Below are 17,001 nucleotides of genomic sequence, written 5' to 3'. Positions count from 1 at the left end.
TATTAAAAACTAATTTATATCATTCACCTATTTATTATAATTGTTTTAATATATACATATATACATATACATAGTGCATGCCATAATATATATATATATATATATATACATATATAATATGTGATGGGGATACCAGGAATTGTTTTCGATTATCCCATTTGTGAAGGTTTAGATGGTTCCAAGTCCCTGTTATTGCAGGAAAACCTATTTAAATCCTGAGTTTACTTAACTTCAGTGATGGCTTTTTTGGTGCTTTAAGCACTTCACCTGCTTTTCCACATTTGGCAGTACTTTTGGCATCAGGTATTTTGGCGTTCTTTCTGACTCACCTGTAGAACTGGAGAAAAGTTTTTACCCTTTCTTCTGACAAGAAGAGGCCCGAAGGGTCGGAAAGGGTCTTTAGGCGAGGTTTCCTGTCTCTCGAGTCTCGAGGGACTTGCCTGCCCGACTCTGCACTGTAACATGGAGTTTGCCTTTGAATGGGGTTTAATATTAAATGTTTGATCCAAGAAAAACAAACTTATCCTGAAGTGACTACTCGAGTTACCAGAATACAAGAAGAAACAAAACTTATCCTGAAGCCTACTCCGCTGATGGAGCTGATCGGCTCAGGTGAACCAGGTCTTCTGTAGCTGTTTTAGTAGAGACGTCCTTCTCTTTAGACAGCCGAAAATATAGTGTTTTGCTGTCTGATGTAAAATTTAGTCTCTGCTGTTCGTTACTTCTGCTATTCAGGAAAAAAACAATGCGTATCTCGTCTTTGCTGAATCCTGTTCGACACTCCTCTCCTTACTCTAAACTGATTCTCCTCATCACTGCCAGGTATCCTCTGTACGATAGTTGCATTTGATCTGTATCAATCCATCTTTGTCTGCCTTCTTACGCATCTTATCTGGAAGTTCTCTTAAGCACGAGGTTCTTTGTTAGTTTGCCCTTCTATTGTGTGCTTAACCAGCTGACTGAAGCTCTTTTCGTATGTTAGTCATCTCGAGTGTAATTCGTATGGTAGGGTCCAATATCCCTGGTTTGATTAGATAGATGTACCGATTATATCTTTCAGTTGCAAAATGTTGCGTAGGCCGGATTAACACGCGTTCTCCTCTCGAGCTAGCTGCAATGGCATAAAATAGTTTTATCGTGGCTACGCTCTTCTTGTTGCTTGACTTTTGGACTCTGACCGCTCGTCGTGATTCAGTTCATAGTAGTTCGTACTGGAGCTTATATCTGAGAGTATTAGTGATGGTAGCTTGGTATGGATCTAGTATCCGATGTACGATTAGTCCTAATCAGGTAAAGCTGCTATATTTCCTCAAGTTTTTCGCTCAGATCTGTCTATTTCTACCTTGAAGTATTAGGAACTTATTAAATTCATTTACATGACTTGGACAATTATGTTGAGACTTTGTTGGAAGAATGATATCATGAACAATTTGATAAGGAGATTCTGTAAAACAGAAAACTGTGATCTAGTTGCTTTTGGTAGCAGTGAAGGTCGTGATGCTTTTTGACACCTACACACACATTAGAGGGAAAGAACCATGAGTCACAGTAAGGGCCCATAGATTGCTTCTAGTAAGTGGCCTTCGTCTGTGAATCGTTTTGTCATTTGAAGTGTGTGCCCTTTAAATGTCCCGAAGGATGACTGGCAGCCATGGCAGATTAAGATGACAGGTATTTGTTTAGCTTGGTTGTATCAGTTTATACACCGTCCAATTGAAGCATTTGTATCAAATAACCCTTTTCAGTACTCTGTGTGCAAGTAAATGAAATCTCTTGCACCAGATTTTCATGGCAGCATTAAATTGGTTGACTTGTTTTCAGCTATTTCACTTGCAAACTTAACTGATAGGTAATGGGTGAAAGGGCAACTCAAGATTTCTATGCGATTTATAGATATACTTCATAAATCTTATTTTCTTATCTTACTCTGTGACAAACCATTTTTCCAACTCTTTACTGGATTGGTTGTTGCAGTGGAGGTCTTGTGGCATACTCTGAGTCGAAATCTGCCCATGTTGCTCACACTGCTAAATCATCTCAAACTGATGCCCAGAAAAAGACTCTGGTTGTGCTTGGTACTGGATGGGCTGGCACAAGTTTCCTGAAAAATCTTGACAGTTCTCAATATGATGTTCAGGTGGTTTCACCCCGTAATTATTTTGCATTCACGCCATTGTTACCTAGTGTTACCTGTGGTACAGTGGAAGCACGCAGTATTGTTGAGCCTGTTCGAAAGATTGTCAGTAAGGTAATTCAGACTGTGTTAAGAATTCCGATTCTGATAGTTTTGAAATTTTGGACTTTCTATCTACTGTTGATATTTATGAAGTGACCTTCCCTCTATGAGTATCGTCATGCTAAAAAAAATAGAATTTGCGAATACATGAGGGGTAGGCTTAATATGTGAAAAGATTGATTTTGTGTATCTTATTTTCTCTGCTCCTCCCAACAATCTAGAGGAGTTTATTTGCTGAATGTATTACTATCTTCAAATGGTATTACAGTAAAATCTGATCTCTGACACTAAAATTATGTATGCAAAGGCATCAGCTAAGTGGAATTGTCCTGCTTCACTAGGTTGTGGTTCAAAATAGGATTAAAGCTGTAGCTTATGTTCCATCAATTGTTAAGGAATGGCAAAGGAGTTTTAATGTGGAAATTTTTGTAGTCAAGAAAACCAGTTAAAGAGAAGAGTTGCTCACAAAAGAACCTTCTCGTATAGTTGTATCTGAGGATAACAAATCAATTAAGAAAATCAATTTTGAGTTACAAGAGAGGTCAAAGGGTGTTTGTTTGTTTTTTGGCTTCAACATTCCTAAACCTCTGCTATTGCATATGGGAACGTTGCCATTAAAAATACTTGATTTTTTTTATTTTTGCAGAAGAATAAAGACATCCAATTTTTGGAGGCTGAGTGTGTCAAAATTGATGTGGCAAATAAGAAAGTTATATGCCGTGCCAGTCATGACTTGAACTTGGAGGGAAACGTGGAATTTCATTTAAACTATGATATCTTGGTGATTGGTTTGGGAGCTCAATCTAATACATTTAACACTCCAGGTGTCACTGAGCACTGTCATTTCTTGAAGGTAAACTTTGAGTTACGCTCATTCTTATCATTTTTCTATTTGGCTAGAACTTTGCAAATGGTCTATCCTTTCCCCAAGGACCCTAAAGGCACTATCATCTGTAATATGGATGTTGCTATCTAGGGTTGTCTCAGTTCTCTCAGAATGTCCTATCAAGTAGAAAGACTCTTTAATGATAAAATATTTATGCAATCTGTGGCCCAAACGTTGGGGCCTTGATGGGATGAAGTGTGAACTCTTTTATTTTGAACAATGATAAAATATAATGGTCAATTATAATGAAAGGATCCATAGTATATGGTGGTTTCCATGAAGTGATTGAAGTCTTTGAAGTGAACCAATGGTGAATTTCATTCGATGGGATATCCAGTGTTCAAATTTGATAAAGTTACACAGGATGCCCTATTATGTGATCACAGTAGGTACAGTAGGTTGTTTGCATGTTTTGTATGGACAAAATCAACTCTTCAGTAATCCTGAAATTCTGTGAGTAAGGTCTGTCCAGAGGAAGGTGCAAATCATGAGGTATACAGTAAAATTACAGGTTTCCGGTTGCTCATAGCATGCTTCTGTAAATATAAAAATTTAATTAACTGCTTCAAGCAAATACTAATGCAGGAAATTGAGGATACTCAGAAGATCCGTGGGAGTATAATGGATTGTTTTGAAATGGCCAGCCTTCCCTGCCTCAGTGAAGAAGAAAGGAAAACTGCTCTTCATTTCCTCATTGTTGGTGGAGGTCCTACTGGTGTAGAATTTGCTGCAGAGTTGCATGACTTTGTTTCTGAAGATTTAGCTAAGTTATATCCTACAGTTAAGGACCATGTCAAAATAACACTTGTCCAGTCTGGAGATCACATTTTAAACACGTAAGGCCGAATATACCAACAACCATCCTATTTCAGTTGCTTTTCCTGTTGTTCTTATTTATGGGATGTGCTTGTAATTGCTATGGACACTCGCTATAACGGGCTATGAGGTATATTTTAGTGAAAATTCGTTGTCGGGAACATTGCCATTTTATCATGACTCTGACCATTGTTTAATTTCTGAACTGTAGAGACAATGCTAAGATTACATCTCGGATTTTCTTTATCCTCCTTTTAGCACCAAGAAATAGTTTTTTTTTTTTTTTTTTGAAAATGAACACCAAGAAATAGTTGAAACAGTCTATTAAAAGGGAACAAAATTCTTATTAGAGCCACTTGGGAGGTGGACCAACGAAATACTTCGACATTTTTTCATATATTGAGGGTGTCTCCAATGCAGGTTTGATAAAAGAATCAGTTCGTTTGCAGAAGGAAAATTTCAAAGAGATGGCATTGAAGTGAAAACAGGCTGTCGGGTTTTAAGTGTATCTGATAATGACTTGACAGTGAAGGACAAAGCAACTGGACTTATTTCTTGTCTGCCATATGGAATGATTGTCTGGGCCACGGGTATTGGGCCCCGCCCAGTTGTGACTGATTTTATGTGTCAAATTGGTCAGGTATGCTAATCTAATTCAATGACCTTGTTTGACAGAGACATGTAACTGAGTTTGAAACTATGATGGGCTTTGTTTAATTTGTGGCCTTGAAATTTAGCATCTTGTGGATGGCTCATAAGTCTCAAACTTTTGTTTTTGAGTAATCTAGCTCTTCAGTTTTTTTTTTTTTTTTTTGAAATGGTGCTGAGTTTTATCAGAAAGAAGAGAGAGCTACATCAGAGGGGGGGACCCTCCCAGACAATGAGGGATTGGAGGGAGGTCCTACGTTTGGCTAAGTTATCGGCAAAAGAGTTTGCCAATCTATATACATGATGCCAAGAGCAAGAAATAGAAGATACAATGTCAGAAATGGAGAGAAAAATAGGCCAATGGCTCCAGGGGGGAAAAGCCGAGCCCAAGCACCAATCAATGACGACTTTGGAGTCTCCTTAAATGAGCAAATGTCCAGTGAGGCAGTCCTTGAAGACAATCAGACCATGGAGAAGGGTGCAGACTTCAGAAGTGGTAGAGTCAGCCACCCCCAAAGGTCTTGAGTAGGAAAGAATAACCTCTCCCGAAGAGTTCCAGAAAACGCCTCCGAAGGCAGTAGGCCCCTAACAACCAATAGCGCTGCCATCAAAATTTAACTTGATGCATCCAATCAGAGGGGTGACCACTCAATCATGGCTGTAGGTTTGGAGGGACCAGAAATTTGCACGCCCGTGAGGGGGGAGAACTCTTTTCGAGAGTGAAGCCAGGTAGAAATGAGGCCAACAACAGAGGTGACGGTACCATTGATGTTACTGAATTTCTGATTGAAGCCCTGATTCTTCCATTCCTGCCAGATGCACCAAGGCACATGGACAATGCAGGCGAAAAGAAGCATTTTGTCAAGCCCTGGCAGGGGGTTCCTAAGACCAAGTGAATGGTCTCAATGAGGCCTCTCTGGAGGCCGAGCTGCAGTCCGAACCGCTGGAATATAGCCATCCAAACTTGCCAAGATTAGTTGCAATGGAGTACATGCTGAATGGATTCATTGCAGGAGTTACAGAGGGGGGCAATTGGAGTTCGGACTGGTGTAGCCATGCCTGTGAAGAGCTGTCCAAACAAATAATTTAATTTTGATTGGGGCGAAGAGTCTCCAAGCAACAACAGCATCATGGTCAGTCTTGTTGGGAGACCAGCCAGTGATATGAGCATAAGTCGAGGCAACCGAAAAGAGGCCATTCACGTTGGGCTTCCCAATTCTCTAGTCTGGGAGATGGTTCCGAAGAACAGTGACTTAAAGGAGTGGAGAGAAGTGAGCATAGCATGTTGTTTTTATGACTAGAGCTATGAGGTATCTAAGTATCTAGTATATTCTTACTAGTGACACATCTGGACTCTGGTGATGGAGGTGTTCTAGTTGCATGTAGACTTCTAAATTGTGTATAAGCAACCTGAGTGGTGTCCTAACATGAAATCAATAGACTTCTAGCCTATATAAGTTTATTATTTCTTTTATTCTCTTCAACAATCAATTCTTCTCCCACTCCCATTCTTCCCTTGCACAACACATACTTGCACTTGCACAATTTATATGGTATCACATATGCTTCGTTGGAACTCACATGTTATGTTGCTTATTTCTAATGTTATGCAGAAGCATAGGCGTATGTTAGCAACTGATGAATGGTTACGAGTTGAAGGGTGCAATGATGTCTATGCACTTGGTGATTGCGCTTCTATACACCAAAGAAAAGTCATGGTATGTGCAATTTCTATCCCATTGGCTCTGGTTACAGGTTGACGAAAAGGTTATTTGTTAAAATTTTTGTTGTATTTTATTGTTAAAATAAGCAATAATATTGAGATATTTATTGCTATGTTAGTGGAACAAGTAGTTCCAGCTGCTATTGGTATTCCCACGGACGTTCTAATATTTGTTCATGTTAAGATCGAGCCCAATTCCATTTATAACTAATTACTTAGGAGGCCTAATGCTCGAATTTATAAACCAACAACTTTTCTTAACACTTATCTATTTGGAACTATTTCCACTAATAGTCTCTCTCATGTTCATGCTTACACATTCTGATAATGGGCCTTACGGGGCACAAACTGCCCCCAAAAGACGGATGTCCTGTTCTAATACTATGTTAAGATTGAGCTCGATTCTATCCCGAAATAATAGCCACTGAAGAGACCTATTGTTCAACTTTATGAACCAACAACTTTTCTTAACACTTATCTATGTGGTACTTTTTCCCACTAACAGTTTAGATATTTGCCAGCACATGTATTAGTATTATACATACATTTTTCAGTGAGTGTAATTCTTGATGTGTGCGTGTCATCCTTGATGTGCTTCTTATCATTATCAAGTTCGGTAATTTGGAAACAGTAGCCTTCTTCACTGAGGTCTAAACTATTTTAGAACTAAACTGTTCTTTGGTGGATACACAACATTATCATATAATTTTTTATTTTTTTGGATGGTAATTAGAGAGGTCAGTGGATCATTTATACGTCAACATTTTCTTCACTTTTTTTTTTTTGTTTAATTTCATCTAGGAAGACATATCTGCTATATTTGATGTTGCGGACAAAGACAAATCGGGCACTCTAACAATTAAAGAACTAGAGGACGTGCTTGAAGATATCTGTGTGAGATACCCCCAGGTGGAGCTTTATTTGAAGAGTAAGCATTTCTTAGATGTTGTACAATTGTTAAATGAGTCCAAGGATGATGATAAAAAAGAAACCAGAGAAGTGGATATTGAAGGGTTCAAAACTGCTCTTTCCCACGTGGACTCACAGATGAAGTCACTTCCTGCCACAGCTCAGGTGAATTTGTGGAAAATGTTTTTATTTTATTTTATCTGGTTATACATTTGCTGAAAATAATGGCTTGTACCCTGGACATGGTCATTGCTATCATCGATGACACCTATTTAGGGGAGATATCGAAACTGTGAGCTAGTGAAATTTTACAAAAAAAACAACTTCTACGAGAAGATTATATTGTGATTAGTTAAAACTAATATTCTGCTGTTATCCTCTAACTCCAGGTTGCTTCACAACAAGGAGATTATCTCGCTAAATGCTTTAATCATATGAAGGAATGTGAAGATCATCCTCAAGGTCCTCTTCGATTTACAGAATCAGGTCGCCATCGATTTCAGCCATTTAGGTAAGTTTCAGTTACCGAAGTTTTGTTGGTCTAAGTTGGCTTAGCGATATCTGTGAACCAAATGTTATTGTGCTATTTAATATCTGATATTTTTTCATGTTCTTTCTTGTGTTTTCATGTTCTTTCTTGTGTTTCCTCTTGTTTTAATCTTTTTGTAATCGGTGGTTGCCTGCTGGTCTATAGGGTTCTCTTCCTTGCTTTCAGCAATAAAGTTTCTATCCAAGACAAACCCCCCCCTACAAAAAAGAAAAAAAAAACTTTTAAGTTGTTAGTCCAATGTAAACTCAGATCTTTCTTTTCTTCTTTGTCTGCTTTTCTCTTTCCTCTCTAAAGATAAACTTACTGCACATTTGGAGTTACCAATGATTTTATCTCTCAGGTACAAACATTTTGGGCAACTTGCTCCACTAGGAGGAGAACAAGCAGCTGCAGAACTACCTGGAGATTGGGTTTCTGTTGGTTATAGTTCTCAATGGCTTTGGTATTCTATTTATGCCAGGTACTGCACTCTTACTAAAGATAAGGCTTTTTTTGGATGTGCGAATGTGTGAGTGAGTTGGCGGAGGGTTGCTTCTGTTAATCCTTTTTCCACTTGTCCTGCATGATACACATTTGCTTATGAATCCTTGTGCTACTGCTGAGCAAAATAAGGCACAACTAAAGGTTTTGAAACTTATGTTCACCTGGCTGCCTTGAGGACAGCAGAGTGGCTTATGAGACTTCCCTGATAACATAGTTCTGACAAAGTAGTAGGTTGGAGAGGGAAAGAGAGCTTGTTTTTGGAGCTTCCTATCCTAAGGTTTGAATTTGCACTCCTAAAAGTTGGCATTAAAAACAAGAATGACAAAAGTGAAATCTGAGGAGGAGATAGAGAGAGAAGGAGAAGGGAGAAAGAGAATGAAAGAAAAGCTTTAGAAAGAGCTGCCTTGGGGGTCAATGCACAACCCCCATCTCTATTTAATAATTTTGATTCAAAAAATACAAAAATGCCCTTCACTTACACTTAATGACTAACTCCTTATATCTCCTAATCTACTTATCCTATGTATATGAAACTTTAACTATAGACATAACTAAACATACAAAACAAGATAACATAGAAATATAAATCAGATGGTTGGTGAAAGATGGCAATTGCATGCGTTTATAGAACCCAACGATCCAGAAACTACAAAATCGATAGAAATGCTTCTGGTATCTCTTCAAACAAAAGAATTATAATTCAACTGACTCTAATCTACCAATGACTATACTGAGTGAATAGTAATGAACGATAAATTGCACAGTGTGAATCTTATCCAACCAATCAGCTCAACGTTTACGTGATGTCCTATCTGACTAAACTGTTAGTTCAGATAACAACATAGTTTGAAGATCATGTGAAACAGCTTCAATCTGACAGTCAATCACCTTTATACCATCTTCTCTGCTGTTCTGCTTGTTCATTTCAGTTGTCTCTTCTCCATCTGCTTCTCTGGCTCTTCTTCCTTCCCATGCAGCTGAGGTGTTTGTAGCCTCAGATTAGCTGCAATCATCACCTGCCACTGAGAACTTGAGGTGATTTTGATCATCTGGATGAATGTGATGGTCATGAGATCTTCAAATGGCATGATGATAACCCACTGAATTGCTCCAAGGAGAAATTTATCTATCAAGCTAAATGCCCTAAGTTGTTAATTATTGCTCGTGCTGTTTATCTTTGAGAATTAGATGTACTTAATGACTTCCTTAGAAGCTTATACTAGAAGAATTCACAGTCTGAGGTGTAGGTTACAAAACCGGAACTCCATGTGTGAATAAGTTTGAAGTTTGTACTAAGCTGAAAGCAATATGAACTTAACATGACCATTTTAATTTGAGATTTAGTATGTCTATCCACTGATGACACTTGGAAACCAATTATTTTTACCCTTTGCAGCAAGCAAGTCAGTTGGCGTACCAGAATGTTGGTGGTATCGGATTGGACAAGGAGATTCATATTTGGCAGGGATTCGAGTCGCATATGAGGCAGCCTGGGACTGGAGTCTGTTTCTTCATTTCCTATTTGTGTGGTTGTACTTAGTGGAAAATAAAGGCTTCGATGGACCGCAATGCTTCTTTCCTTTCTTATTGGTTTCTTGTTTTAGATCTTGTTGTGACATCTTTCTTGTCATTGTATTTCTAAGCTTCTTTATTTGCTCAGTATTTAATTTCTGCACGCAGATAAAGAGCGATAACATAGATAGTTTAGACCAAATATTGCGGAACTTTTAAAAAAATTATTATTCTAACAGTGAGAGGAACCAGTTTCATCAATCTCTGTCTCTAAGGTAGTAATATGTGACTCTTTCTTTTCTTTTCTTTTTGGTTATCCAAAGAACTATTCGCATTGAGAACAGAAGGGTAATAATACCCTTCATAGATGAGCTGAAATAAGGTCAAGTTTGTGCGTAAATTTGCTTGATTTTGTCATCAGGGGGTGCTATCAACAAGTACACACTGGTGTCAATGCTGATCATTTCGAAATTTGATTAAACTTCAGAATCCAGAATCTTAAGCAGTGATGATTGTGAAGATTTTTCCTTAAGGCACTGCAAACCAATTTGTCATTTGCAGTAGGAGATTCTTCAAGAAGATCAATTCGTCAGTTCAAGTTAACTGGTACAGTTTTACGTCTCCTCAGCCTCAGTTCTCTTTGATTTGTATTCTTAGAAGAAAGATGCCAAAATGATTTTTCCCGGAAAAGCATCGAACTTTTACCCAAACAAAAAAGAAAAAGAAAAAAGTTATCGAATGAACAGAACACGAGTCTATCAGTGTCCTGCAAAACGGAAAAAAAAAAGTCTCTCTTTCTCCAACGTCATGACTTCAGATCTGGAGCAAATCCTGTTCAGCGGTTTTACGCTTTTCAGTTACAGACCACGTATGAAACGTCCCGGCGTAACGCCGACCACCCACGTCAATCTCTGGCTGTCCCACTTGAATCTCAAAAGAATTTCCGGCCGTGATTTGGTCTTCAATGGCCATGTCCGTATCTAACGCATGTTCAAATTTCTCTTTTATATACAGAATCAACTCTGGAATCTGTACTAATTTCATATATTTCATTTCCAGATTCCCAGAAGAAAGTCCTAAACAAAACGTTTTCTGCTGCCACCGCTGACTAGCGACTCCACACCGCCGTGCCCGCGGCCGACATTCGCACGTTGCCGACGAAACATCAGGAAGCCCGCAGGCAGCCATTGCATCTAGAAAGGGGAGAGTCGCTTCCATGGGTTGCGTGACTTGTGTCCCAAGCCAGCCTCAATGCCAGCCTCATTCCTCGCGCTTTTCTAGCCATCTTAGCTGTTTGTTCGGGACAGCTATTAAGAGGTCAACCACATGAACACCGCATCTTCCCCCAACTTTCGGTGAGTCGGACGGCTGGGATGCGTCCCTCGTCGCACGATAGCATGGAAAGTTCCACGCTTTTGTGAACGAATTTTTGAGGAGGGAACAGAGAGACACGAACGTCCACGTGCATGAACGAAAGAGCTCTCGAGACTTCATCAAAGCAGAGCGCCTAGGTTTCTTCTCTCTTTGCTTCTGAGCTCTCGCTTTCGACAAATCAGCTCCGTCCCGTAAAGTCGGAGACTGTGACCGACACGTGACCTTCCATTTCGACGCTCTGTTTCTCTGGGTTTTTATATGTGAAGAATAATAGCTTTCTGAGACGAATCACTGGTTTTTCCGAAGTATGAGGATCCTGTCGTTCTTCGAGCGGTCTGCGCGGACCTTTCGACAATCGTCTCCTTATTCCAGGTTCCTTGTGCTATTCGCCGTAAGGTAACTCTTTTTCTTTTATGTTTTGTTTTGTTTTTTTTAATTAACGTTATTGATCTGTTACAAGTTTAATGCGTTCTTGGAGAGTTGTTTTTCTGCTTCGTGATTTTGGATCTACAAGACTGTAAATTGAACTGCTACCGGTCAAGATGAACGGAATCTCGAATTTATCTGGTTTAGTTTTTTTGCTTGCTACTCTCGAATTGAAACTTGCTGTGAATCAAGAATACTGAGGGTTGAGGAAAGACTCATCCATTTAATGTGTCGCTGTTGCTGCATCTCGCTTGTCTGATTGCCTTGATGGTTCTAAGCCTTGGGACTATTTATGTACCATTGGATCTAGTTTTGTGATAAAGATATCTTTAGATAAGCCGTAAATTGTTTTTGTTAGATAATTCGGTGTCATTTTCTTTTGTTATTATCGGGCTTCTGCTTATTGCTTTTTATCGTGGCTGTTGCAGTACTGGTGGAGGGCTTGGCCTTGTGGCATATTCTGATGCAAAATCAGATCATCCTTCGGTAGAAGCAAAGAAAAAGAAGGTCCTTGTTCTTGGAACTGGATGGGCAGGCACGAGTTTCTTGAAAAATCTGGACTGTACCAAGTATGATGTTCAGGTGGTGTCGCCTCGAAATTATTTTATGTTTACTCCTTTGTTACCAAGTGTGACCTGTGGTACTGTCGAAGCTCGCAGCATCATTGAGCCAGTTCGAAGGATTATTAATAAGGTAATTTATCTTCGGGATTAAGTGAAGTTAATAGAGCGGCTTTTGTCTTCAGCTTATGTCATTGTTTTCTACTACTGTACAGAAAAATGGAGATATCAAATTTTGGGAAGCTGAGTGTCTCAAGATCGATCCCAAAAATAAGAAGGTTCATTGTCGCTCCAATCACGATGTTCATGTTGAAGGAAAGAACGAGTTCTCTGTTGATTATGACTACTTGATCGTTGCAATTGGAGCCCGTGCAAATACATTTAATACTCCAGGTGTGACAGAGCATTGCCATTTTTTGAAGGTATTCAATTTTTTTTTTTTTTTGTATTTTCTTATGACAATGCGAAAAGAAAAACTTTGTTTTGTGAATTGTCAATTTAGATCTGGTACTGTCCTGTCATGAAATGAGAGCTCTGGTTTTGGAAATGGTCCAGTAATCAGGATTTGGATGTGTTTGTCCATGTTTTGTTGGTGCTAATCTGTCGCATCTGTTCATCTGACTTTAACTAAGGCTTTTTTGGCTGTTCATCTGACCCTATCATGATGGATTCAATTGTGTTGTCTGTTGGTCAGGTAGCCTATATTTGTTGGGAAGTGATTTCAAGCTCATTGAGAAATAAAAGTTAGTTAAAAAAAAAAAACTACTTGTTTTCTATCTGATTTTGAGAATCAATTCATTGACTTGGTTCCTTTAAACTTGGGCCTTTCCTTAGTTCCATGAGCCATTTGCAAAACAAAGTGAGGTCGTTCATTGATCCAATTGTTGATAAAAGAAAACTTGGTGGAGTGCCTGTTGGTTAGTTAGCCTATATCTGCCTGAAAGCAATTCCAAACTTCTGGGAAACAATTTGTTTCAACAAATTGCCCTGTTTTTATAACTATGTGAAGAATCAAACCACCGATTTGGGCCAGTTGCATGAGATCTGACCTTAACAAACTCAACTGAATGTTATTGATGAGTAATGATATGTCTTGGTGAGAACATCTTTCCTCTTAATACCTGGTGCACATTTTGTTCTTCTTTATCTGGGTGCAGTAATGTGATGATAACTATGTGCTTAAGTTCTTTTAATGTTTATGTAGGAGGTAGATGATGCTCAGAGGATTCGTAGGAGTGTGATGGATTGCTTTGAGCGTGCCAGCCTTCCAGACTTATCTGATGAGGAAAGGAAGAAGAAGCTAAACTTTGTAATTGTTGGTGGTGGACCTACTGGTGTGGAATTTGCTGCTGAGTTGCACGACTTTGTTACTGAAGATTTGGTTAGATTGTACCCAGTGCTTCGAGATCTGGTGACAATATCAGTTATTGAGGCTGGGGATCACATTTTGAGCATGTAAGGAGAATTATGACATTCTTGTAGAGATCTTTTTAGCTTCCTGTCTGTTGTTAGTGTTGTGATAGCTGTAGCTTGTCCTGTTGTGGCAAAGTATTAGAGGAAAGTAGAAATTATGTCTTAATGATAGTCATTGTGCGTTCTGCCTTTTCAAGTACTCTACTGTTTTTTTGCTTCTTAATTTTGTTTTTTCACTTATGCTTTTGAAGTTCTTTTTTGTAGGTTTGATAAAAGAATCGGTTCATTTGCAGAAGAAAAGTTCCACAGAGATGGTATTGACTTGAAAACAGGATATATGGTCGTTAATGTATCTGATAAAGACATTACTATGAAGGAAAGACAGAATGGAGTGGTTCATTCACTTCCTTATGGAATGGTTGTCTGGTCAACTGGTATTGCTACCCGTCCCATTATATTGGATTTTATGAAGGAAATTGGTCAGGTGTGTTGTCATTGGCCTTTGCTCAAAATTTTAGCATCTAATGTTCTTTGAATTAGTCTTTTGCTTTCTCAGTTCTAATGATGGTGAAATCCAATCATCATGGGAAATTGTACCTTTTTACTAATTCATATGTATTGTCAAACAATACAGGCTAATAGACGTGTTTTAGCAACTGATGAATGGTTACGTGTGGAGGGGGGTGAAAATGTGTATGCTCTTGGTGATTGTGCCACAATACAACAACGTAAAGTCATGGTATGTCACCCTTTTGACACTTGTTCTGGGGGAAGCCACTCTGCACTACATCTATCAGAATTGGGCAACTATAATTGTTGAAGTGAACCACTTGGAAACGATTTGAATCATGTAACATTTTACCCTAATATTTAATGTTTAAAACTTTGCAGGAAGATATTACTGCTATATTTAGCATTGCAGACAAAGACAAATCTGGTACTTTGACTGCTGATGAATTAAAAGAAGTTCTAGATGGCATCTGTGAAAGATATCCTCAAATGGAGCTTTATATCAAGCAGAAACAGGTAAGTGATCTTGTGGATCTCCTGTATGGTCCCAACGGTAAAAATGGCACGAAAGAGCTGAACATTGAAGAGTTCAAGGCAGCACTGGCTGAAGTAGACTCAAAAATGAAGTTCCTTCCTGCAACAGCTCAGGTGATTCTCGATTCAAGTACTTATTGGGGATTGAACTTCTTTCAGTCTGTTGCTTCCAGGGTATGGAACAGATTGTTATGTCACATGTCTTATGTAACTCTTCTATCTTGTATGACATTTACCCTTCAGGTTGCTGCTCAACAAGGAACTTATCTTGCTAAGTGCTTTAATAAGATGGAAGAAAGAGAACTTGATCCCGAAGGTCCTCCTCGAATTAGGGGAACTGGTCGTCATCGATTTCGTCCATTTCGGTATGCATTAACTTTGCTCTAGTTGTTTTAAGTAAAAAGTTTTTAAGTTTTTCAACAATGAAGCTGGGCCCCATACAGTTATGGGTAAAAGGTCATGGGATGAGTAAAGTCTTGCTTGCTCTTTTTAATTTTTTATAGGGCATGACGATATTTCCATGGTTTACAGATTAGTTAGATATTTTCTGTTACTTATTTCAAATTTGAAGATCAAACTCCGTGATTGTCAAATTAAACTAGGTTTCTAGTACTTTAACCAGGTGGACTGATATTCAAAATAAGGTGTGGTTATGAATATAATTGCAAGTATATTTGATTTGCATGAAATTTTTGCATGTAATATACAGATGTAGCAAAGAAAAAATTTGTTTTGAGAATTGTGAAACCAACCAGTTAGTATGAATTGTATCACACCTCATTGTCTACCATTGGACGATTGTTTGTTAGGGAAACTTGAAGAAAAATTAAGTCAATCTGGATTTGCGTATAGCACATGGAAACACATGTTCTTTACATCTTATTTGAACCCAAAAGTGCCTTTTGAGGTAAATAAAAATATTACCACGTGGGGATCTTTTATGTTCACTGATCTGTTAGCAGTGTGAACTAATAGAACACAGACAGAAGCGATAAATTGGTTAAGTTGCAATGATATTTAAATTGATTGACCATTCATGTTTTCTTCTTTTCTTTAACATTTGGCCCCTACTGATTTCAGGTATAAACATCTGGGCCAATTTGCTCCATTGGGAGGAGAGCAAGCAGCTGCAGAACTTCCAGGCGACTGGATTTCAATAGGTCACAGCACACAGTGGCTCTGGTATTCAGTATATGCGAGGTAATTATTCCTTTGTTTTATCTACATGTACAAGCTCTGGGTAAGGTTAGTTTTTAATTCTTTGGCAGTCTAGATTCTGAAACTCAGCGATCACTGGGTATGGATGCATTGCCATTATCAACTGTGTCTGAGCTTTAGTCTTCCCCATGTTCTCCTCTGCCTGTGCACTTGTGATGAATGCATTCCTTTTCGTTTTTTCACTTGTATCTGAGTCGTGTATTTTCTTCAATTCAGCAAGCAAGTCAGTTGGCGCAACAGGATGCTGGTGATATCTGATTGGGGGAGGCGGTTCATTTTCGGAAGGGACTCCAGTCGCATCTGAAGTAGAAGACCCACTTATGGTTACTTTCATTTATCCGATTCTGAAACTTTCTTTTTGTCTAACACAAAAAGATGCATAAAATTCTTGTTGCGGCTTTCCATTCAGTGACTTCACATGAGCTTGTTAGAACCCTATGAGACGGGCATACATTCATTTCATTCATTTCTTAAAGAATGTCACAAGTTATTTTATTTGTGATCTACTTGTGAACGTGCGAGCGCAGCAGTTCATGTGATCACAACACCCAAATGGGCTACGATGTCAGAGATTTTGGCTAGAAATGGTCTTGTAATTTATGGATTGTCAGGTGATTAAGCGGCCCACTTTGCCAGGGTGGGCCTGTTGGTCCATCACACTTGCCATTTAGGGATTCTATCTGCAAGAAACAGTGTCTGGAATTGAGTGGTATTTAATGGGTAAATAGTTTTGAAATATAATTCATAAAAGTACCATAAAATTGTATATAAAAAAATAGAGAATAGCTTTAATATTGTATATTTATAAAATATATATATATATATATATAATAAAGTTATTTTTAACTATATCTGTAAAAATTAAGTTATTTTTTCTTCTACTCGTACATGGGTAGGTTAAAATTGTGGATTTTACGGGGTGGACGAGGTTCACTCTATAAATCAGTGTGTTATAAGGAAATATGGTGCTATTCAGGGGCTCAGGTGCTCATGCTTTATGACTCGTCCCTTCAATGGAGCCAGTCGCTCGAACTCGCATCTCCGAACCATTCACTTCGTGCTGTGGAACTCCAAAATAATCAATCGGAGACTGGAGCTTCATTACTAAAAAAAAATTCACGTCATGTGCAACCACAAGAAACTTTTTACTCCGAAGCATTTGGACAAGATAAAACATCCTCGTTGTAAGTGTCTATCCTGTCC

The 17,001-nt window shown here is 38.6% G+C and overlaps 2 protein-coding genes across 5 annotated transcripts; both read left to right on the top strand.

The window, feature by feature from the left end:
- The first annotated feature begins 538 nt into the window (after window positions 1-538).
- Window positions 539-10,024, top strand: LOC137965040 (external alternative NAD(P)H-ubiquinone oxidoreductase B1, mitochondrial-like). Of its 3 annotated transcripts, none has more exons than XM_068811432.1 (11): window positions 539-612; window positions 736-822; window positions 1,975-2,248; window positions 2,883-3,089; window positions 3,708-3,958; window positions 4,359-4,578; window positions 6,200-6,304; window positions 7,111-7,383; window positions 7,608-7,729; window positions 8,109-8,228; window positions 9,648-10,024. In XM_068811432.1, exons 2-11 carry the CDS (start codon window positions 746-748, stop codon window positions 9,733-9,735), a joined length of 1,737 nt encoding a protein of 578 aa, XP_068667533.1. In that variant the 5' UTR covers window positions 539-612; window positions 736-745; the 3' UTR covers window positions 9,736-10,024. The 3 variants fall into 3 exon arrangements, with proteins under 3 accessions (XP_068667533.1, XP_068667534.1, XP_068667535.1); XM_068811433.1 differs by having other exon boundaries at window positions 559-621; XM_068811434.1 differs by lacking the exons at window positions 539-612; window positions 736-822 and adding an exon at window positions 864-1,290.
- A 283-nt stretch (window positions 10,025-10,307) lies between these two features.
- LOC137965856 (external alternative NAD(P)H-ubiquinone oxidoreductase B2, mitochondrial-like) lies at window positions 10,308-16,293 on the top strand. Of its 2 annotated transcripts, none has more exons than XM_068812224.1 (11): window positions 10,308-10,369; window positions 10,823-11,533; window positions 11,992-12,256; window positions 12,339-12,545; window positions 13,328-13,578; window positions 13,801-14,020; window positions 14,171-14,275; window positions 14,428-14,694; window positions 14,824-14,945; window positions 15,661-15,780; window positions 16,015-16,293. In XM_068812224.1, the coding sequence occupies exons 2-11, from the start codon at window positions 11,445-11,447 to the stop codon at window positions 16,100-16,102; spliced, it is 1,734 nt and encodes a 577-aa protein (XP_068668325.1). In that variant the 5' UTR covers window positions 10,308-10,369; window positions 10,823-11,444; the 3' UTR covers window positions 16,103-16,293. The 2 variants fall into 2 exon arrangements, with proteins under 2 accessions (XP_068668325.1, XP_068668324.1); XM_068812223.1 differs by lacking the exon at window positions 10,308-10,369 and adding an exon at window positions 10,592-10,735.
- Window positions 16,294-17,001: the final 708 nt, after the last annotated feature.

This window comes from Aristolochia californica, unplaced genomic scaffold (assembly GCF_029961685.1).
Source record: "Aristolochia californica isolate CCGP_79_NKW_82.1479 unplaced genomic scaffold, dmAriCali1.0.hap1 SCAF_5, whole genome shotgun sequence".
Lineage (NCBI taxonomy): Eukaryota > Viridiplantae > Streptophyta > Magnoliopsida > Piperales > Aristolochiaceae > Aristolochia > Aristolochia californica.
Note: the sequence above shows the minus strand (reverse complement) of the source record. Positions and strands in the feature narration are given on the sequence as shown.